Source organism: Triticum aestivum, chromosome 1D (genome assembly GCF_018294505.1).
Source record: "Triticum aestivum cultivar Chinese Spring chromosome 1D, IWGSC CS RefSeq v2.1, whole genome shotgun sequence".
NCBI classification, from domain to species: domain Eukaryota; kingdom Viridiplantae; phylum Streptophyta; class Magnoliopsida; order Poales; family Poaceae; genus Triticum; species Triticum aestivum.
In genome coordinates, this window is record NC_057796.1 from 82,611,815 (window position 1) to 82,634,629 (window position 22,815).

General features: G+C 44.2%; 1 protein-coding gene across 2 annotated transcripts; it reads right to left on the reverse strand.

The window, feature by feature from the left end:
• Positions 1-2,192: 2,192 nt before the first annotated feature.
• Positions 2,193-7,832, reverse strand: LOC123180463 (sodium/hydrogen exchanger 1). Of its 2 annotated transcripts, none has more exons than XM_044592517.1 (15): positions 7,630-7,832; positions 7,060-7,281; positions 6,843-6,961; positions 5,990-6,087; positions 5,351-5,410; positions 5,192-5,238; positions 4,916-5,110; positions 4,684-4,730; positions 4,491-4,557; positions 4,221-4,321; positions 4,013-4,114; positions 3,459-3,597; positions 3,294-3,356; positions 3,077-3,160; positions 2,193-2,803 (listed from the first exon to the last, which is right to left on the reverse strand). In XM_044592517.1, exons 2-15 carry the CDS (start codon positions 7,231-7,233, stop codon positions 2,459-2,461), a joined length of 1,641 nt encoding a protein of 546 aa, XP_044448452.1. In that variant the 5' UTR covers positions 7,234-7,281; positions 7,630-7,832; the 3' UTR covers positions 2,193-2,458. The 2 variants fall into 2 exon arrangements, with proteins under 2 accessions (XP_044448452.1, XP_044448451.1); XM_044592516.1 differs by lacking the exon at positions 7,630-7,832 and adding an exon at positions 7,389-7,615.
• Between the last annotated feature and the right edge of the window lie 14,983 nt (positions 7,833-22,815).

The window sequence follows — 22,815 nt, forward strand, 5'->3', positions numbered from 1 at the left end:
CTTAACGTTCGATGACGATTTTGTACTATGAGTTATGTGATTTGGTGACCGGATATTGTTCGGAGTCCCAGATGAGATCACGGACATGACGAGGAGTCTCGAAATGGTCGAGAGGTAAAGATTCATATATAGGACGATAGTATTCGGACACCGGAAGTGTTCTGGGGGTACCGGGTACGTATCGGGTCACCGGAAGGGGTTCCGGGCAACCCCCGGCAAGCTATATGGGCCTAATGGGCCAAGAGGGGAAGCACACCAGCCACTAAGGGGCTGGTGCGCCCCCCCCCCCCCCCCGCCCATATGGGCTGGCCAAATTGGAGAAGTAAAGGGGAAGAAGGAAAGGAAAAGGGAATAGGATTCCCCCTTCCCCCTCTTCCCTTCCTACTCCGAATAGGAATAGGAAAAGGGGGAGGTCGAATTGGGAGGACACCAAGTAAGGTTCCTCCTTCTTGGGGCGCCCCTTTGGCTGCCTCTCCTCCACTCCAACCTATATATATGTGGGGGGGCACCACTAGAACACACAACGAACATTGTTAGCCGTGTGCGGCGCCCCCCTCCACAGTTTACACCTCTGGTCATATTCACGTAGTGCTTAGGCGAAGCCCTGCGCGGATCACTTCACCATCACCGTCACCACGCCGTCGTGCTGACGGAACTCTTCCTCGACACTTTGCTGGATCAAGAGTTCGAGGGACGTCATCGAGCTGAACGTGTGCAGAACTCGGAGGTGTCGTACGTTCGGTGCTTGATCGGTCGGAACGAGAAGAAGTTCGACTACATCAACCGCGTTGTCAAACGCTTCCGCTTTCAGTCTACGAGGGTACGTGGACACACTCTCCCCCTCTCGTTGCTATGCATCTCCAAGATAGATCTTGCGTGAGTGTAGGAAATTTTTGAAATTGCATGCTATGTTACCCTACAGATTTGTGTAGTGACGGGGTGGTTAATTTCAGAGGATCGCTTGTCAACAATGAGACCTTGACGAGCATGATGGGTGATTCATTGATATCGATGAATTCTATGCGTCCCACCGTCGAAGAAGAGTATATGTTTGGTTGCAAAATACACCAATGAAGAGGACATAACTTTGATGATGGCATGGCAGAATATCACCCTTGATGTTGTCGAGAATGATCAAACCCGCATAAAGTGTTGGATGCGCATTGAGGAATGGTGGCATCATCACATTGGGCATCTGTCCAACCATATGCTAAAATATCTCACAAACGGATGGGGTACGGTCCTTGAGAGTTGTAGCCCGTGGGAGGGTTGTTTGGAGCAAGTTAGGCATGCGCCTCATAGCGGTGCCACCATTGATGACTATGTGAGCACTATTGCTAAAGTTTTGCATATAGCATAGAGTTAGAGCGTTAAGCCATCATCAAATTGCTCTAGTCATACCCGCGCCTAGGATTGGCTTGGAGCAATTTGATGATGGGTGACCGGCCGAAAGTTGATTCCGGATGCACACGTGTGAGGATAAAGTGTGCAGGTACGACTAGTGTTGGTTTCGTCGGAGCCCGATGGTGGCTTTAGGGCACGACCTTGGCTGATGTCCCACATAGGAGTCGGCTTCTCTCGTGGCAAGCTACAAAGCTGAAATCAAGCAGTATCCCTGGAGATATAGGCCTTAGGCTACTAATGAGGATGTATATCAAGCAGTATCCCTGGAGATATAGGCCTTAGGCTACTAATGAGGATGTACATCCGCTCTCAATTTCCACGGGTAACCTATCAGGTACAAATCAAAAACAATTATTGTTCACTCGTCAAATCAACATTTAAAATTTCCCCCGAAAAATGTATATTGATCACGAACTTTTCAAACGAGTACATCTCTCCCTCACTCTCTCTTCCTGCCTATCCTCGATTTCTCCAAGCTCCTTCTATTCCCCAATTACTAGTGTGACCGGTACTAATGAGCAACAAGAGAGCTAGGTTCATGACATGGTAACCTATCAGGTACAAATCAAAAACAATTTTTGTTCACTCGCCAAATCAACATTCAAAATTTCCCCCGAAAAATGTACATTGATCATGAACTTTTCCGATGAGTGCATCTCTCCCTCTGACTCTCTCTTCCTGCCTATCCTCGATTTCTCCAAGCTCCTTCTATTCCCCAATTACTAGTGTAATCTGTACCCTATATCCAAAGTAAAAAAAATATCTATTACCTCAGACAAGTAAGGGAGTAGTTATCCACCTGATTTCCTTTTATACATGAATGCTAATATCCAGCACCTGATTGTTCTGTCTGAACAAGAACGAAATTAATTTACAGATTAATTGTACATCTTGAATGGCTCCCAAAACTCTACACAGCGTACATGGTCCTGTAGAAACTATCTGCACAATATACACCAACAAATAGCGATAATACACCGAAAGAATCCCAAGAGCAAAACTGAGTGATATCTGAGCATTTACAGAAATACACTTGCACCTTCTGGGCTGCAACTTAACTACGGTCTTCTGCCTCCGTCACAGTGCCCAACAAGCCAGGCCCATGGACGCTCCTCTCTATGGGTGAACCAGGCACAAATGGGACGAAGCCTCTTCCCCCAAACATTGGGCGCATGAACTTATCATCGAACTTGCGCCATACACGATGAACCGAGCGAGTTGGCATGGTGAGAAGATACTGAAGGTTTGTTTGGGGGGTGAGCTGGCCTACATCGAAGTCCGATCCCAACAAGCTCGCTGTAAGTGGGTCTAGGAATGACTGGCTTGAGATATCAGCTGCGGTGCCAGGTCTTGGTGGGATGAGGAGATTAATCAGAGGCTTAGTCAGCAAGCCGAAAACCTGGATCAAATATATAATCAAAAGGAAAGTCATTTCCTGTTTCCTTGAGGGAAGCAAAATAGTCTTATAACTTAGACAGCTGTATTAGCGATTGACCTCTCAACCAATTTATAAGTTTTTCTATACAAGGAAACAAGCAGCATTATGATGTCTGAAGAAAGCATAACATAAACTTTAGTGTGTATTTTGTTGATAAATAACTAAGAAACATCCATGCTGGCCATAAGATAGTCATTGAATAATGATGAAGGCAGCAAGGGATAGTAGTCTTACCATTGTGCTGAACAGAACAACAATGATTGTGCTGGTGATCATGACAGCATTAACTCGCACAGCAGTATGACCAGATGTTGTAAACTGCAAAGGTTTACGAAAAATAAATTCTATATCAGAACCTCTATATATCAAGGATGGCTCCAATCATGTACTAGTTCCAAATCAATTCATTAGATTAACTGTTCAGTTCATATTTGTTACTGTCAAACATCACCTTGTTATAAGCAAGTGCAATTGAAACTGCTCCTCTCATGAGACCTGCCCACCATATGATAACCTAGAGAAAAACACCAGCAAAGTTAGCTCCCTCTATAAGGAGCAGAATGACAGAAGCACAAAAATAGATGAATAAATCGGTAAAAAAATGATAAATACTAACCTGTTGGTTGAAGGAAATCTTTGGATGTGACTCTTTTTTACTTAAGTTGGATAGAAAAGATAAAGGGAATACGAATGCTGCTCTTCCAACCATAACCAAACCCAATATAACAGCGCTTAAAGCAATTGGTTTCTTAGGACTGCATTAAGGAAACGAAGCTTAAATTAGTTTGGGAAAGAGTTACAAAAAAGTATAGGCAAGACATCCAAGGCAGCTGATGGTGTGGCCCCATACTCAGCAGTGTCCACACGTTGCCGAATAACAACAAATAGAAGCATTAAGGAGCTGTTTCTTTGCAGAATTTTCCAAAGAAAAAACGACATCAAGTTTCATCATCGCTGGCAGATGTAAGTCCACCAGAATACATTAGTCCTGCACTGCCAGACCCATCGGTCTGAATGGAAGCAAAGGTAATTGCTGGATGATGCATAAGTGCTCCAGATATCTGGAGTAACCATGTAAATCTGCAGATTACTATTTACTATTATATGCCTTGTATGTTGATTTATACAGTTCTTACAGTAAGATAATTATTCATGGACAGCAAAAGGTACCTGCTACTAGCTAATTTCCATTTATCAATGTCCAATGCATCCATCCCGACATAGAGAAAAAGAAAAATCTCAGCAATGAATGATAAAGTTGCGAAAGTATGCCTGCAACATGAATAAAAGAATGTCAGCGAGGTGGTATACTTTTTGCAAATGGACAAAGGAGTCACAATGGCTGCAAGCAAAAGCTAGTTAGCAGCTCAATACATACTTCGTAGTAACCCTTGAGCTTTCTGTGACATTATGCCAAGTGTAATGTGACATTACTATTCCACAGAAGAACACGGTTAGAATGCCACTCAGATCCAGCAGCTGAAATACAACAAAGGATCTGTAAGCTGCTAAAAAGAGGAACTAAGGCAGCAAACAAACGGACATAAATAAATATAGTACCAATATCAAATGATAACTGATTTCTTCGCAAATATTTTAAATTAAAAGAGTTGTTTAATTTGAACTTATTATATTCATCGGCACCCACCATTGACAGCATATATGAAAGGTATGCCATGAGTATCATGATAGCAACTTCTCTGTCAGTTGAGTGTCTGCGCATAACACCACAAGCATGTCACAATAGTTTTCAAGTCTAAAGTAATTCACAGTGTAAGTAGTATGATCAAATAAATTGCTCCAAGGAATGAAAAAACCACATAAAAGAGCTCTGTACAGACCTTGCAAAACAAAGTTTCTTAATAATGTATGCACTAAGCAACCCAGCCTGCCAAAACAAGAGTGCGAATAGTCAGTCAACAAAGGCGTACTCAAATGAATCATCAGGACAGAATGCTCAGAGAAATGAAATGATTCTTTCTATGGTCTCCCAAAACCTACATCGCACAAATCCTAAAGCAATTCCTATTATTGATGGTGGTGTCACAACAGTGTAAGTAAAAGATTACTTACAGCTACTCCAAGAACGGTGCTGGTGAAGAATAGGTAGAGGAATTTTCCGATGAATTGTAGTAGAACGAAGACATCAAAATGATTAATATCAATGTTTTGAATTGCATTGAAGAGCACAACTGATGTAGCATCATTAACAACACCTTCACCAAAAACTAGACTATACAGTAGGGGTGCTTCATCCTGGTTAAGCACCTGCAAGCAAAAAATTTACAAACTAAATGGTCTGCTTTCTCACTTCATAACACAAAAATGGCAGATTGTTCAATGCAAAACCTGTAAGGTGCAAACAGAATCTGTTGCTGAGAAGATAGCCCCAATTGCTGTACATACGGGTTAAAAAATCAGCTAAAAGAAAGAGAAGATATCCAGTGGCATCCAAAGTCTAAACAGCAGCTTCACACAAGTACGTAAGTAAAGTAAAAAGTAACCAACCAAGATAGTCCCCAAGCTCGAGTGGACCAACATCAAGTTTGCTGAACAATCCCATAGCACCTGATATGTCCATTAGAAAAAAAAACTATTAGCACCTGAGCAACTTATTGAAGCTTTAGGGATGCAATGAATGAGAAAACCATGTTCTAGATCAATTTCCTGTATGAAGATGACTCCCATAAATTCATGAGCATAAAATTGTGATTCTTCACTAGGTTTCAGGAACAATTCCTGATGGGTAAATAATTCAACGTATGGCAAATTATCAGGTCTGTTTAGCATATGCCTTAGGTTTAATTTGCATAGACGTTCAGATTTCCGCCCGTTTGAGATTACAGAAGTGCCTTGTCTTCTGACTCGAGTCCAATACCATGTCAGCCTTTCCCAGATTGTGAAGAATTGAATACTATTTAAATTTTAATCTGTGGATGGTGGCCATGCATCCACCACTCAAGGACTTGAAATACTAGCAGCGGCTCCCGAGACAAGCCAATTCTAAGAGGTACAACCTCTCATTCATTTGACGTAAAAATTTGTGACACCAACTAAACATACCAGTAATGCTGAGCTGCATTAACGAAAGTACAAACGTGAAACAAAAATTAACAGGCAAAATTATTTAATGATTTAGTAACTTACCAAACGTGATTATTACAAAGGATATCAATGTTCCAGCAGCACCAAATAAAATAATTGTCGCAAAGTTGCGGAAGAATTGCTTTTTCTTTACTTGAAACCTGATAGTTTGTGGAAATATTCACAATCATACAGTCAGAGCTAAAGACTTCAATCTTATGAAACATAAGTTACATAACTGCAGGCTAATACTGTGACCTTGGAGTGAAACTTTTGAGCAAGTACTGAGATACCTATGCAGCTTCATAGATATACGAAACACATAAAAATACCATGTCCATGTGATACAAAAGAAATGAAAGCAAGTGTGTTATACTTATACGGTTATACCTCGTTAACTAAAAACAGCCAAAATGACTGAATATACCCACATTTAGCAAGGGCAGTTGAACAAATGTGACTTGATTCACTCTAACTGTAAAGGGCCAGCAGGCCATTATACAACAACCTAGAAACCTAAACTATAAACCATAAATATGGGGAATAAAAAATGGTTTGCAACTTCGAGGGAAGCAGAGAGAAAATTAGTGGTTTAGCTGTAGTGTTAGGGTAACACCTCCGGACAAAAGGGAGTGGGTTGATAGTTGACTTATTGTTCATCTGATCCAAAAAATTAGTACTATTTTCCCTGGTTAATTATCACGCGCACACATGCTACCAGATAAGATATAACCTGCATTATTTGAAGAAAATCATAATATATAAACTTCGATGCATTTTTTGTACTAGTTATCGTGCACTGCACATTGTTCAAAAGATTAAAAAAAACTGAACTAAGGCACGTCAACAGATTTTCTTGCACAGAAAACAAAACAAATGCCTGAAGATAACTAGTTGAAGCACTCAATGAGCTCACCCGGCGTTAAAAATGATGGGCGGGAGCAAGTAGATGAAAAAAATATCCTCGCTGAAGATAAGGATCCGTGAATTCACCCCTTTGGTGCAGATCAAAATCACGCCACCAGTGATGAGCCCCTGCGATCGAGCAGCAAGCCAGGGAGAAAGACTCAGGATTGCCCTGCTGCTTATCCTCTGAGGCAAAACCACGAACACCTGGGGGGCAGGGGGCTCACCAGGACAAGCGCGGTGGTGGACTCATTGACCCAGCGGTTCCCCTCGAGCAGGTGGCCGAAGACAATGCAGCCGCAGAGCAGCGCGATGAAGATGTTGATGGCGACGATGGAGTCGTGGTCCGACACCGCCAGCCCGGTGTACTTGAGAGCGAGGGCTCCCAAATCGAGCGCCATGCCGGTCGCCACCTCGGCGGATCCCGGTCTTCCCCGGCCTCCGGCAGCCTGCAGCCAGCAGCCAAGAATTGTCAAAGCTGGGCAGATCCTAGCTACCTTCGCTTCTCCGCAGGAAGGATGGATCACTGGAAGCAAGCTGTGAGCCGCTCAATCACCAATCAAGAAACCAGAGGGGCGGCACAGTGATGAATCGCCAAGAAAGCAAGCAGCGCACTCAAGAAAGCAGAGGAACAGCAGTCTGAAGCTGCACACAACTTCTCACTTGGCAAGAAGAAGAGATAAGCACGAATCATGGGTATCAAATTCGATCAGGATCCATTGACCAATGATGGACAAGAACACTGTGCCGAGCCAGCGACACGACAAAAGGAACAAAGGCTGATGATGGGCACGCACCTGGACCGGACAACAGATTCAGCTGCCTAGCTATTCGCCTGTCCGCCGGGATCTGGAGGGAGGGTGGGGAGGAAGAAAGGGGAGAGAGAAGTCTGGATGCGGGGGCGAGCGAGCTTCGTCGGCCCGGTGGGCGGTTTTCGACGGAGACGTGAGGGACGGGGGGGGGGGGGGGGGTGGAGTGGAGACCCTCTTCCGTTCCCATCGCCATCTGGCCATGAGAGGGGCAGGAAAGCGAGACGGGAGGGGAGTGAATGAATTAACAAATCCGTCACGCGCCGCGCCCAACGGCCGGAACCTGCCTCCGGAAACGCACTCGAGAGGATGACCCGAGGGGCCGGACACAGCGGACCCGCCTGTATCACGCGGGGGTAGAGGTGATGTTGGTGGGAATAGCGCACGCGGGCGAATGGTGGGGGCGACGTGGCGCGTCTGGATGGGTGGACAACGTGGGGGAGACGGTTCGCTCTCTGACCTGTGGTGGTCCGCTGCTGCGGGCGGGGGCGGGCAGTGCTGTTGCTACCTGGGTGGATGGACTTGACGCCGCGATGTGTGGTGTTTTGTCTGGTAATATAACATGGCATGATTCTACTTCTGCTTGAAAAGTTTTTTTTTTGGGCCTGCTTGAACCGAACTAGCAAAAAAAAGCCCGTGCGTTGCAACGGGAGAGAAAACATAACACATGCTCTTAACCCAACAACCATCACTCAAGACTACATCTCCTTTATTTTTGGGAGGCATCATATTTGTGTTGCCGCTTATCCTCCTTCTCACCCTCGCCGGCGATGGCCTCGGTGTTCACACAAAACAAAACAAAACGTGTTTGAATATGATTAATCCTAAGGCGTCTCCCTCTCCCTCTCTCCTCCCTCCCCCCCCCCCCCCTTTCTCTCTGTCTCTCGCTTTCTCTCGCTCTCGCGATGAGAAAATCTGTTGTTTTCCCCTGCTACATTTTTCAGAGGTATGCATGTGTAGTTATCGATGTTTTCTTTTCCCTATATGGTTATAGTGGGGTGTTTATTTGCAATCCGGATCGCCGCCGGTACGAAAGAAAAACGGATCTTGCGCTATAAATTATAAGTTTGCTTACAAAACAATATTTAAAAAATATTTAACAGGTAAAATTAACATCATATTTAGATTCCACACATTTTTCTAATAAATTTCATATATAATATGTTAAAATCGAAGTTACGGTTTAAAACATACAGATAATTTAGAAAATCATTTGTTTGATTTAAATATATTCTAAAATAATATTTAAAAATACTTAACAGGTAAAAATAATCTCATATTCATATTCTACCTATTTTTCTAATTAAATTTCATATATAACATGTTCAAATCGGAGTTACGGTTTAAAAGATATGGATGATTTAAAAAAGCATTTGTTTGACTTAAATATGATCCGCGGATGAATTACCTAAAACATCATGGGGGTTTTCGAAAAATGTAAAATAACGGTTCGGGTGTGACTTAAATCCGGACGGCGGGTTGATTTCAAGAAAACACAGGGATTTTTGTGTAAAATATGAAAAACTGTTCATTTTAACTTAAAACAAGACTGCGGGTTGAATTCTCTAAAATAGAGAGACGTTTTTTAAAAATGCCATGACGGACGACCAGAAACCCAATTTACTTTATTATTAGGTAAAAATTAAGAGCATCTCCAACCAGACCTGCCTAATCTAACCCTGTGTACGTTCGCTCTCGTTTGTGTCGTGCATGTCTCTAAGATTGTCTGGACACATGCATGTGATTATGTGATTGCCCAGTCATTTGCCTCGCGGGGCTGGCGCTTCCCCCGTGATTAACGTGTAACTTGATTAGATTGTATCGCAACAAGATTATTGTGACTGACAACAATTGTTACTATGTGGGGGGTCTGAAAGGTCAAAAGAGATACTCCCTCCCTTCACTTTTGCAAGACCATTTAAACATTTAAGACAACACCCATAACAGTTCAATTATAGTTGTCTAAAATGTCTTATAAAAGTAAATAGAGGAAATATTATTTATGAAGGTGAATTTCAAAGCCCTCTAGGGACGAGCAGTTTCATTCGTAACTTTCGGCAAGAACTGGATGAGATTGTTGCGGCCCCGGTGCATGCATCAAGAAATGGTGTCTCGGCTCCATCAAGGTGGATCTCTCCGCCAACAGGTGCTGATAAAGGAAACATTGATGGGTTGTGTCTAATTCATGCAGCAAAGAGGTGCTCCGCAGCGACCATTTTTTAGGCAGGAGATGCAACATGAAAAAAAAAATAACATTTTAAGTTTTTAACGATGCCGCAGCGCGTGCAAGTGTGGTTGGTCTCAAAACGGTCAACGGCGAGAACAGAGAGAACCGGCAACTACGAACGGATGAAATTTTTGAAAACAAATGACGGCAATGGAGTGTCGATGCAATGTGAATGATGCTATGAAGAATGCAACAAACAAATAATTAACACGGCTATAGCGAAAACATGAAAGGCATCTGGAGCGTTGGTCTCGGGCTGTCACAATAGAATCATCCCATTTTTTATAGTACCGATAATTCTCCAAATCACCTTCTTAACGGAGATCCATGCGGTGTTATTAAAGATCATGGAATTTCTAATTTTCCATGAACACCACATAGAAGCTGCATATGCAACATTAATCGCATAATTATTCTTATTAGAAATCCAAAACGTAGCAATAGAAAGATAGTCGGTTCCTAGAGTTGTCACCGACTATATTCTAGATGTATCTTGCCACTACATAGTCATACATGAGGTGATGAACAGTTTCATCACCAGAGCAGAAGACACAGTCTAGAGGTTTTATTACGTGACTTTTCCCAAGGTTGACTCTAGTCATGACTTTGTTGTGCGAGATTACCCAAAGGAAAATATAATTTTTTTGGGGAGGGGGGGCATTTAATTTTCAAACAGCTAGAATGTAGATTGGCCGCACCCTCGTGAAGTTAATTACATGATAGAGAGAGCTACTAGAATATTGCCCTTTGTTGGCCAGCTGCCAAACCAGGGAATCAATATCATCAAAAGGAGTGATGGATTGAGTGATTTCTACCAAATGATACCATTGCTCCATCATCTCTTCATTGAATATGCGCCTAAAAGTGAGATTGACTTGATCTTATTCCAGATTTCACTAATGGTTTTAGAGTTTTCGTTGCAGATAGAGTAAAGAGGCCAAATTTGCATAGCTAAGGGAGGAAGAACCAAACCATGTATCTTCCCAAAATATAATCTTCTTCCATTATCTACACATAGAACGTGAAGGCGCGAATTGTCGCGCCCGTCTTAATGAAAGAATTATGTAAATATCTAAAAAAATAAAAACCACAAGTTTTGAAGGGAAAGTGAAGAATTGGTACAATAACTCAATGTGGATAGTGGGGAATATTTGTTCAAGCTCTAAGTATAGGTTGCAAAACCAAAAGGGTGACATTTCCATGTAAATCGCCATCATAATAGTTTGTTTAAGTAGGACATTTGCTAAGATTTTTGAATAGGTGGTATAGCACGTCTGATTCCTTTTAAGGCAGCAAGCAACATCTACTATAAAAAATGCATGCACTCTTCATAACATTAGTGTAGCATAATATTAAAACATTACTAAGTCAAAAAGGCATAAACAAGGAACTCTACATAGCTATGAAACATTAGGTGCTTTTGAACTACCTTTTGCATCTCCGAGGCCCAAAAATCCCTCTCTAATAGATGATGCAGATGCAAGAAATTTGCATCTCCACCTACTGGATGTGCAAAAAATGCCAATAGCCCAACTACCTTCAGTTGGCTTCCATGTGACTGCCGCCTGCCCGTCGACCTCCCCCCGCCGCCCGCCGCCACCAGGGCCGACGCCGGTGACCCCGTGGGCTCCACCTTCGTCGTCACCGCCGGTCGTCTGACCCACCTCGCCGCAGGCGCCACCTCTGCGACCAATTTCCCCAATTCGTCCTCCGCCTCCATGCCGCCGCCCCGATTCGCGCAGCTGCCACTCCACCGCCCCTCCGACGTGTTGGAAATATGCCCTAGAGGCAATAATAAAATGGTTATTATTGTATTTCCTTGTTCATGATAATTGTCTATTGTTCATGCTATAATTGTATTAACTGGAAACCGTAATACATGTGTGAATACATAGACCACAACATGTCCCTAGTAAGCCTCTAGTTGACTAGCTCGTTGATCAATAGATGGTTATGGTTTCCTGACCATGGACATTGGATGTCATTGAGAACGGGATCACATCATTGGGAGAATGATGTGATGGACAAGACCCAATCCTAAGCATAGCACAAGATCGTGTAGTTTGTTTGCTAAGAGCTTTTCTGATGTCAAGTATCATTTCCTTAGACCATGAGATTGTGCAACTCCCGGATACCGTAGGAATGCTTTGGGTGTACCAAACGTCACAACGTAACTGGGTGACTATAAAGGTGCACTACAGGTATCTCCGAAAGTGTCTGTTGGGTTGGCACGAATCGAGACTAGGATTTGTCACTCCGTATGACGGAGAGGTATCTCTGGGCCCACTCGGTAATACATCATCATAATGAGCTCAATGTGACTAAGGAGTTAGCCACGGGATCATGCGTTACGGAACGTGTAAAGTGACTTGCCGGTAACGAGATTGAACGAGGTATTGGGATACCGACGATCGAATCTCGGGCAAGTAACATACCGATTGAGAAAGGGAATTGTATACGGGATTAATTGAATCCCCGACATTGTGGTTCATCCGATGAGATCATCGTGGAACATGTGGGAGCCAACATGGGTATCCAGATCCCGCTGTTGGTTATTGGCCGGAGAACGTCTCGGTCATGTCTGCATGGTTCCCGAACCCGTAGGGTCTACACACTTAAGGTTCGATGACGCTAGAGTTGTTATGGGAAATAGTATGTGGTTACCGAAGGTTGTTCGGAGTCCCGGATAGGATCCCTGACGTCACGAGGAGTTCCGGAATGGTCCGGAGGTAAAGATTTATATATAGGAAGTCATCATACGGTCACCGGAAGTGTTCGGGGGTATGCCGGTATTGTACCGGGGCCACCGAAGGGGTTCCGGGGGTCCACCGGGAGGGTCCACCTGCCCCGGAGGGCCTTATGGGCTGTAGGTGGAAGGGAACCAGCCCCTAAGTGGGCTGGACACCAACCTCCCCCTAAGGCCCATGCGCCTAGGGTTGGGGGAAACCCTAGAGGGGGCGCCCCCCTTGACTTGGGGGGCAAGCCACCCTCCCTGGCCGCCGCCCCTCCCACCAGATGGGATCTAAGGGGCCGGACCCCCTCTCCCTTGCCCCTATATATAGTGGAGGGGTGGGAGGGCAGCCGCACCCCTTGCCTGGCGCAGCCCTCTCCTCCCCTACACCCCCTCCTCCTCCGTAGTGCTTAGAGAAGCTCTGCCGGAGAACCACGAGCTCCATTGCCACCACGCCGTCGTGCTGCTGGAGTTCTCCCTCAACTTCTCCTCTCCCCTTGCTGGATCAAGAAGGAGGAGACGTCCTCGGGCTGTACGTGTGTTGAACGCGGAGGCGCCGTCCGTTCGGCGCTAGATCGGATCTTCCGCGATTTGAATCGCCGCGAGTACGACTCCATCAACCGCGTTCTTGTAACGCTTCCGCTTAGCGATCTTCAAGGGTATGAAGATGCACTCCCTCTCTCTCGTTGCTAGCATCTCCTAGATTGATCTTGGTGATACGTAGGAAAATTTTGAATTATTGCTACGTTCCCAACAGTGGCATCATGAGCTAGGTCTATGCGTAGATTCTATGCACGAGTAGAACACAAAGTAGTTGTGGGCGATGATTTGTTCAATTTGCTTGCCGTTACTAGTCTTATCTTGATTCGGCGGCATTGTGGGATGAAGCGGCCCGGACCGACCTTACACGTACTCTTACGTGAGACAGGTTCCACCGACTGACATGCACTTGATGCATAAGGTGGCTAGCGGGTGTCTGTCTCTCCCACTTTAGTCAGATCGGATTCGATGAAGAGGGTCCTTATGAAGGGTAAATAGCAATTGACATATCACCGTTGTGGCTTTTGCGTAGGTAAGAAACGTTCTTGCTAGAAACCCATAGCAGCCACGTAAAACATGCAACAACAATTAGAGGACGTCTAACTTGTTTTTGCAGGGTATGCTATGTGATGTGATATGTCCAAAAGGATGTGATGAATTATATATATGTGATGTATGAGATTGATCATGTCCTTGTAATAGGAATCACGACTTGCATGTCGATGAGTATGACAACCGGCAGGAGCCATAGGAGTTGTCTTAATTTATTGTATGACCTGCGTGTCAATGAAAATGCCATGTAATTACTTTACTTTATTGCTAACCGTTAGCCATAGTAGTAGAAGTAATAGTTGGCGAGACAACTTCATGAAGACACGATGATGGAGATCATGATGATGGAGATCATGGTGTCATGCCGGTGACGAAGGTGATCATGCCGCGCCTCGAAGATGGAGATCAAAGGCGCAAGATGATATTGGCCATATCATGTCACTTTATGATTTGCATGTGATGTTTGTCATGTTTACATCTTATTTGCTTAGAACGACGGTAGCATAAATAAGACGCTCCCTCACTAAAATTTCAAGAGACGTGTTCCCCCTAACTGTGCACCATTACGAAGGTTCGTTGTTTCGAAGCACCACGTGATGATCGGGTGTGATAGATTCTAACGTTCGCATACAACGGGTGTAAGCCAGATTTACACATGCGAAACACTTAGGTTGACTTGACGAGCCTAGCATGTACAGACATGGCCTCGGAAGACAAGAGACCGAAAGGTCGAACATGAGTCGTATAGTAGATACGATCAACATGGAGATGTTCACCGATGATGACTAGTCCGTCTCACGTGCTGATCGGACACGGCCTAGTTGACTCGGATCATGTATCACTTAGATGACTAGAGGGATGTCTATCTCAGTGGGAGTTCATTAAATAATTAGATGAACTTAATTATCATGAACATAGTCAAAAGGTCTTTGCAAATTATGTCGTAGCTTACGCTTTAGTTCTACTGTTTAAGATATGTTCCTAGAGAAAATTTAGTTAAAAGTTGATAGTAGCAATTATGCGGACTGGGTCCGTAAACTGAGGATTGTCCTCATTGCTGCACAGAAGGCTTATGTCCTTAATGCACCGCTCGGTGTGCTGAACCTCGAGCGTCGTTTGTGGATGTTGCGAACATCTGACATACACGTTTTGATGACTACGTGATAGTTCAGTGCGTAATGTTAAAACGGTATAGAATTGAGGCACCGAAGACGTTTTTGAAACGTCGCAGAACATATGAGATGTTCCAAAGACTGAAATTGGGATTTCAGACTAGTGCCCATGTCAAGAGGTATGAGACCTCTGACAAGTTTCTTAAGCCTGCAAACTAAGGGAGAAAAGCTCAATCGTTGAGCATGTGCTCAGATTGTCTAAGTACTACAATCGCTTAAATTGAGTGGGAGTTAATCTTCCAGATGAGATAGTGATGGTTCTCCATAGTCACTGCCACCAAGCTATTAGAGCTTCGTGATGAACTATAACATATCAGGGATAGACATGATGATCCTTGAGCCACTCGCGATGTTTGACACCGCGAAAGTAGAAATCAAGTAGGAGCATCAATTGTTGATGGTTAGTAAAACCACTAGTTTCAAGAAGGGCACGGGAAAGAAGGGATACTTCATGAAACGGCAAATCAGTTGCTGCTCTAGTGAAGAAACCCAAGGTTGAACCCAAACCCGAGACTGAGTGCTTCTGTAATGAGGGGAACGGTCACTGAAGCAGAACTACCCTAGATACTTGGTAGATGAGAAGGCAGGCAAGGTCGACAGAAGTATATTGGATATACATTATATTAATGTGTACTTTACTAGTACTCCTAGTAGCACCAGGGTATTAGATACCGGTTCGGTTGCTAAGTGTTGGTAACTCGAAATAAAAGGCTACGGAATAAACGGAGACTAGCTAAAGGTGAGATGATGATATGTGTTGGAAGTGTTTCCAAGGTTGATGTGATCAAACATCGCACGCTCCCTCTACCATTGAGATTGGTGTTAAACCTAAATAATCGTTATTTGGTGTTTGCGTTGAGCATAGACATGATTGGATTATGTTTATCGCAATACAGTTATTCATTTAAGGAGAATAATGGTTACTCTGTCTATTTGAATAATATCTTCAATGGTATTGCACCTAAAATGAATGGTTTATTGAATCTCGATCGCAGTGATACACATGTTCATGCCAAAAGATATAAGATAGTAATGATAGTACCACATACTTGTGGCACTGCCACTTGAGTCATATTGGTATAAAACGCATGAAGAAGCTCCATGTTGATGGATCTTTGGACTCACTCGTTTTTGAAAAGATTGAGACATGCGAACCATGTCTATTAGTATATATGCATGAAGAAAGTCCATACAGATGGATCGTTTGGACTCACTTGATTTTGAATCACTTGAGACATGCAAATCATACCACATGGGCAAGATGACTGAAAGGCCTCGTTTTCAGTAAGATGGAACAAGAAAGCAACTTGTTGGAAGTAATACATTTTGATGTGCGCAGTCCAATGAGTGCTGAGGCACGCAGTGGATATCGTTATGTTCTTACTTCACAGATGATTTGAGTAGATGCTAAGAATATTTACTTGATGAAACACAAGTCTGAATTATTGAAAGGTTCAAGTATTTCAGAGTGAAGTTGAAGATCGTCGTGACAAGAGGATAAAATGTCTATGATATGATCATAGAGATATCTGAGTTACGAGTTTGGCACACAATTAAGACATTGTGGAAATTGTTTCACAACTAATACCGCCTGGAACACCATAGTTTGATGGTGTGTCCGAACATCATAACTGCACCCTATTGGATATGGTGCATACCATGATGTCTCTTATCGAATTACCACTATCGTTTATGGGTTAGGCATTAGAGACAACCGCATTCACTTTAAATAGGTCACCACGCAATTCCGTTGAGACGACACCGTATGAACTATGGTTTAGAGAAACCTAAGCTGTCGTTTCTTAAAAGTTTGGGGCTGCGACGCTTATGTGGAAAAGTTTCAGGCTGATAAGCTCGAACCCAAAGCGGATAAATGCATCTTCATAGAATACCCAAAACAGTTGGGTATACCTCCTATTTCAGATCCGGAAGCAAAGTGATTGTTTCTAGAAACAGGTCCTTTCTCGAGGAAAAGTTTCTCTCGAAAGAATTGAGTGGGAGGATGGTGGAGACTGAGGTTATTGAACCGTCACTTCAACTAGTGTGTAGCAGGGCAGAGGAAGTTGTTCCTGTGGCACCTATACCAATTGAAGTGGAAGCTTATGATAGTGATCATGAAACTTCGGATCAAGTCACTACCAAACCTCATAGGACGACAAGGGTGCGTACTACTTCAGAGTGGTACGTAATCCTGTCTTGGAAGTCATGTTGTTGGACAACGATGAACCTATGAGCTATGGAGAAACGATGGTGGGCCCAGATTCCGACGAATGGCTCGATGCCATAAAATTCGAGAGAGGATCCATGTATAAAAACAAAGTATAGACTTTGGAAGAACTACTTGATGGTCGTAAGGCTGTTGGGTGCAGATGGATTTTAAAAGGAAGACAGACAATGATGGTAAGTGTCACCATTAAGAAAGCTCGACTTGTCGTTAAGATGTTTTCCGACAAGTTCAAGAAGTTGACTACGATGAGATTTTCTCACTCGTAGCGATGCTAAGAGTCTGTTGGAATTATATTAGCAGTTACTGCATTATTTATGAAATCTTGCAGATAGGATGTCAAAAAAACATTGTTTCCTCGACGATTTTCTTGAGGAAAGGTTGTATGTGATACAACCAGAAGGTTTTGTCAATCCTGAAAGATGCTAACAAGTATGCAAAGCTCCAGCAATCCTTCTAAGGACTGGAGTAAGCATCTCGGAGTTGGAATGTACGCTTTGATGAGATGATCAAAGATTTTGGGTTTTTACAAAGTTTATGAGAAACTTGTATTTCCAAAGAAGTGAGTGGGAGCACTATAGAATTTTTGATGAGTATATGTTGTTAACATATTGTTGATCAGAAATGATGTAGAATTTCTGGAAAGCATACAGGGTTATTTGAAAAGTGTTTTTCAATGGAAAACCTGGATTAAGCTACTTGAACATTGAGCATCAAGATCTATAAGGGTAGATCAAAAATGCTTAATAGTACTTTCAAATGAATACATACCGTGACAAGATTTTGAAGGAGTTCAAAATAGATCAGCAAAGAAGGAGTTCTTGGCTGTGTTACAAGGTGTGAGTATTGAGTAAGACTCAAGACCTGACCACGGCAGAAGAGAGAGAAAGGACGAAGGTCGTCCCCTATGCTTTAGATGTAGGCTCTACAGTATGCTATGCTGTGTACCGCACCTGAAGTGTGCCTTGCCATGAGTTAGTCAAGGGGTACAATAGTGATCCGGGAATGGATCACATGACAACGGTCGAACTTATCCTTAGTATCTAGTGGACTAAGGAATTTGCTCGAGTATGGAGGTGGTAAAAGAGTTCGTCGTAAAGGGTTACGTCGATGCAAACTTTGACACTAATCCGGATGACTCTGAGTAGTAAACCGGATTCGTATAGTAGAGAAGTTATTTGGAATAGCTCCAAGTAGCGCGTGGTAGCTGCATCTACAAGATGACATAGAGATTTGTAAAGCACACACGGATCTGAAAGGTTCAGACCCGTTGACTAATAACCTCTCTCACAAGCGAGATATGAACAAACCCCATGGGTGTTGGATTCATTACAATCACATAGTGATGTGAACTAGATTATTGACTCTAGTGCAAGTGGGAGACTGTTGGAAATATGCCCTAGAGGCAATAATAAAATGGTTATTATTGTATTTCCTTGTTCATGATAATTGTCTATTGTTCATGCTATAATTGTATTAACTGGAAACCGTAATACATGTGTGAATACATAGACCACAACATGTCCCTAGTAAGACTCTAGTTGACTAGCTCGTTGATCAATAGATGGTTATGGTTTCCTGACCATGGACATTGGATGTCATTGATAATGGGATCACATCATTGGGAGAATGATGTGATGGACAAGACCCAATCCTAAGCATAGCACAAGATCGTGTAGTTCGTTTGCTAAGAGCTTTTCTGATGTCAAGTATCATTTCCTTAGACCATGAGATTGTGCAACTCCCGGATACCATAGGAATGCTTTGGGTGTACCAAACATCACAACGTAACTGGGTGACTATAAAGGTGCACTACAGGTATCTCCGAAAGTGTCTGTTGGGTTGGCACGAATCGAGACTGGGATTTGTTACTCCGTATGACGGAGAGGTATCTCTGGGCCCACTCGGTAATGCATCATCATAATGAGCTCAATGTGACTAAGGAGTTAGCCACGGGATCATGCGTTACGGAACGAGTAAAGTGACTTGCCGGTAGCGAGATTGAACGAGGTATTGGGATACCGACGATCGAATCTCGGGCAAGTAACATACCGATTGACAAAGGGAATTGTATACGGGATTAACTGAATCCCCGACATCGTGGTTCATCCGATGAGATCATCGTGGAACATGTGGGAGCCAACATGGGTATCTAGATCCCGCTGTTGGTTATTAGCCGGAGAACGTCTCGGTCATGTCTGCATGGTTCCCGAACCCGTAGGGTCTACACACTTAAGGTTCGATGACGCTAGAGTTGTTATGGGAAATAGTATGTGGTTACCGAAGGTTGTTCGGAGTCCCGGATAGGATCCCGGACGTCACGAGGAGTTCCGGAATGGTCCGGAGGTAAAGATTTATATATGGGAAGTCATCATACGGTCACCGGAAATGTTCGGGGGTATGCCGGTATTGTACCGGGGCCACCGAAGGGGTTCCGGGGGTCCACCGGGAGGTCCACCTGCCCCGGAGGGCCTTATGGGCTGTAGGTGGAAGGGAACCAGCCCCTAAGTGGGCTGGACACCAACCTACCCCTAAGGCCCATGCGGGCGCCCCCCTTGACTTGGGGGGCAAGCCACCCTCCCTGGCCGCCGCCCCTCCCACCAGATGGGATCTAAGGGGCCGGCCCCCTCTCCCTTGCCCCTATATATAGTGGAGGGGTGGGAGGGCAGCCGCACCCCTTGCCTGGCACAGCCCCCTACACCTCCTCCTCCTCCGTAGTGCTTAGCGAAGCTCTGCCGGAGAACCACGAGCTCCATTGCCACCACGCCGTCGTGCTGCTGGAGTTCTCCCTCAACTTCTCCTCTCCCCTTGCTGGATCAAGAAGGAGGAGACGTCCTCGGGCTGTACGTGTGTTGAACGCGGAGGCGCCGTCCGTTCGGCGCTAGATCGGATCTTCCGCGATTTGAATCGCCGCGAGTACGACTCCATCAACCGCGTTCTTGTAACGCTTCCGCTTAGCGATCTTCAAGGGTATGAAGATGCACTCCCTCTCTCTCGTTGCTAGCATCTCCTAGATTGATCTTGGTGATACGTAGGAAAATTTTGAATTATTGCTACGTTCCCCACACGACGCTCCTCCGACGCCCCTACGCCGCTCCTCCTCCTCTCTTCGCCTCAAATTGCCACTCTTCCATCGTTGCTCCACCGCCTTGATTCGCCATCCCCGCCGCCCCTCCAATGCTCCTCCACCGCCCCTATGCTGCTCCTCATCCTCTCTCCGCCTCAAATCGTCGCTCCTCTATCGTCGTCCTGATTCACCACCCCTCTGCCCCTCCGACGCTCCTCCGCCACCGCCCCGAGTCGCACTATGCCATCTCCGTCCCCATTGCCACCACCCCGATTTGGCCGCTGCCCACTAGTTTTTACATCTCCATTTTGCATCATCTATTGTAGTTGCAGTTTTACATCTTCAATATGAATCATCTGTTGGAGTTGCCTCTTTTTTGGAGATGTAAATTTTTACATCTCCTGTTTACATCTCCAAATTTGCATCTTCTATTGGAGATGCTCTAGCGTTCTGTGACTTCGAGATCCACGAGCACGTCGACTGCTCGGTGGACACGTGTGCCATGGACGACAATGTCCACTAGATGGCGATGGATGCCACCATCAGCAAGTAGTTGTACTGCACTGTGAGCCGCGAGATCCTCTCGCACGCCATCCACAACAATGAGTTGGCTCTGGGCGAGTGGACTTCCATCTGCTAGCACTTCCTAGACAACCAGCTGAAACGTGTACTGCTGACGACTGAATTTTACAGCCTGACTCGGGATGGCATGGGCATGTTCAACTACTACATTTGCATGAAGGTCCTTGCCGATGAGTTGCGCAACCTGGTGTTGGAAATATGCCCTAGAGGCAATAATAAAGTGGTTATTATTATATTTCCTTCTTCATGATAATTGTTTATTATCCATGCTATAATTGTATTGATTGGAAACTCAAATACATGTGTGGGCACATAGACAACAACATGTCCCTAGTGAGCCTCTACCGGACTAGCTCATTGATCAAAGATGGTATGGTTTCCTAGTCATAGACACGAGTTGTCATTTGATAACGGGATCACATCATTGGGAGAATGATGTGATGGACAAGACCCAAACTATGAACGTAGCATATGATCGTGTCAAGTTTATTGCTATTGTTTTCTGCATGTCAAGTATATGTTCCTATGACCATGAGATCATGCAACTCACTGACACCGGAGAAGTACCTTGTGTGTACCAAACGTCGCTACGTAATTGGGTGACTATAAAGGTGCTCTACAGGTATCTCCGAGGGTGTCTATGGAGTTGGCATGGATCAAGACTGGGATTTTTCACTTTGTATGCCGGAGAGGTATCTCAGGGCCCACTTGGTAATACAGTATCATAATGTGCTTGCAAGCAATGTGACTAATGAGTTAGCCACGAGATCTTGTATTATGGAACGAGTAAAGAGACTTGCCGGTAACGAGATTGAACTAGGTCATATTGTGGCACTGCCGCTTAGGTCATATTGGTGTAAAGCGCATGAAGTAACTCCATGCTGATGGACTTTTGGAGTCACTTGATTCTGAATCACTTGACACATGTGAACCATGCCTCATGGGCAAATGACTAAGACCCCATTTTCCGGAACAATAGAACGGGCAAGTGACTTGTTGGAAATCATACATACTGATGTGTGCGGTCCGATGAGCGTTGACGCGCGAGATGGATATCGTTACTTTCTCACCTTCACCGATGACTTGAGTAGATATGGGTATATTGACTTAATGAAGCATAAGTCTGAAACGTTTGAAAAGTTCAAGCAATTTGGGAGTGAAGTTGAGAATCATCGTAACAAGAAGAAGATTAAATTCCTACGATCCGTCGAGGGGGAGAATATCTGAGTTATGAGTTTGGCAATCACTTAAGACAATGTGGAATTGTTTCACCATTGACGCCACCTGGAACACCAGAGCATAATGGCGTGTCTGAATGTCGTAATCGTACCTTATTGGATATGGTGCGTTCTATGATGTCTCTTGCCGATCTGCCACTATCATTTTGGGGTTATGCGTTAGAGACAGTTGCATTCACTTTAAATAGGGCACCATCTAACTCTGTGGAGACGACACTGTATGAACTGTGGTTTGGCAAGAAACCTAAGTTGTCATTTCTTAAGGTTTGGGGCTGCGATGCTTATGTCAAAAGGCTTCAGCCGGAAAAGCTCGAACCCAAAGCAGACAAATGTGTCTTCATAGGATACCCAAAAGAGACGATTGGGTATACCTTCTATCTTAGATCCGAAGGCAAAGTGTTTGTCGCTAAGAATGGGTCCTTTCTCGAGAAAGAGTTTCTATCGAAAGAATTGAGTGGGAGGAAGATAGAAATTGATGAGGTTGTTGAACCTTTACTTCAACCAGAGAGTAGCACACCACAGAAAGATGTTTCTGTGGCACCTATGTCAGTTGAAGAGGAAGCTAATGATGATGATCATGAAGCTTCGGATCAAGTTACTATTGAACCTCGTAGGTAGACGAGGGTATGTACAACTCCTGAGTGGTACGGTAACCCTGTCTTAGAGGTCATGTTGTTGGACAACAACAACGATGAACCTACGAGCTATGGAGAAGCGACAGTGGGCCCGGATTCCGACAAATGGTTAAAGGCTATGAAATCCGAGATGGGATCCATGTATGAAAACAAAGTATGGACTTTGGAAGTATTGCCTGAAGGGCGAAAGGCCATTCAGAATAAAT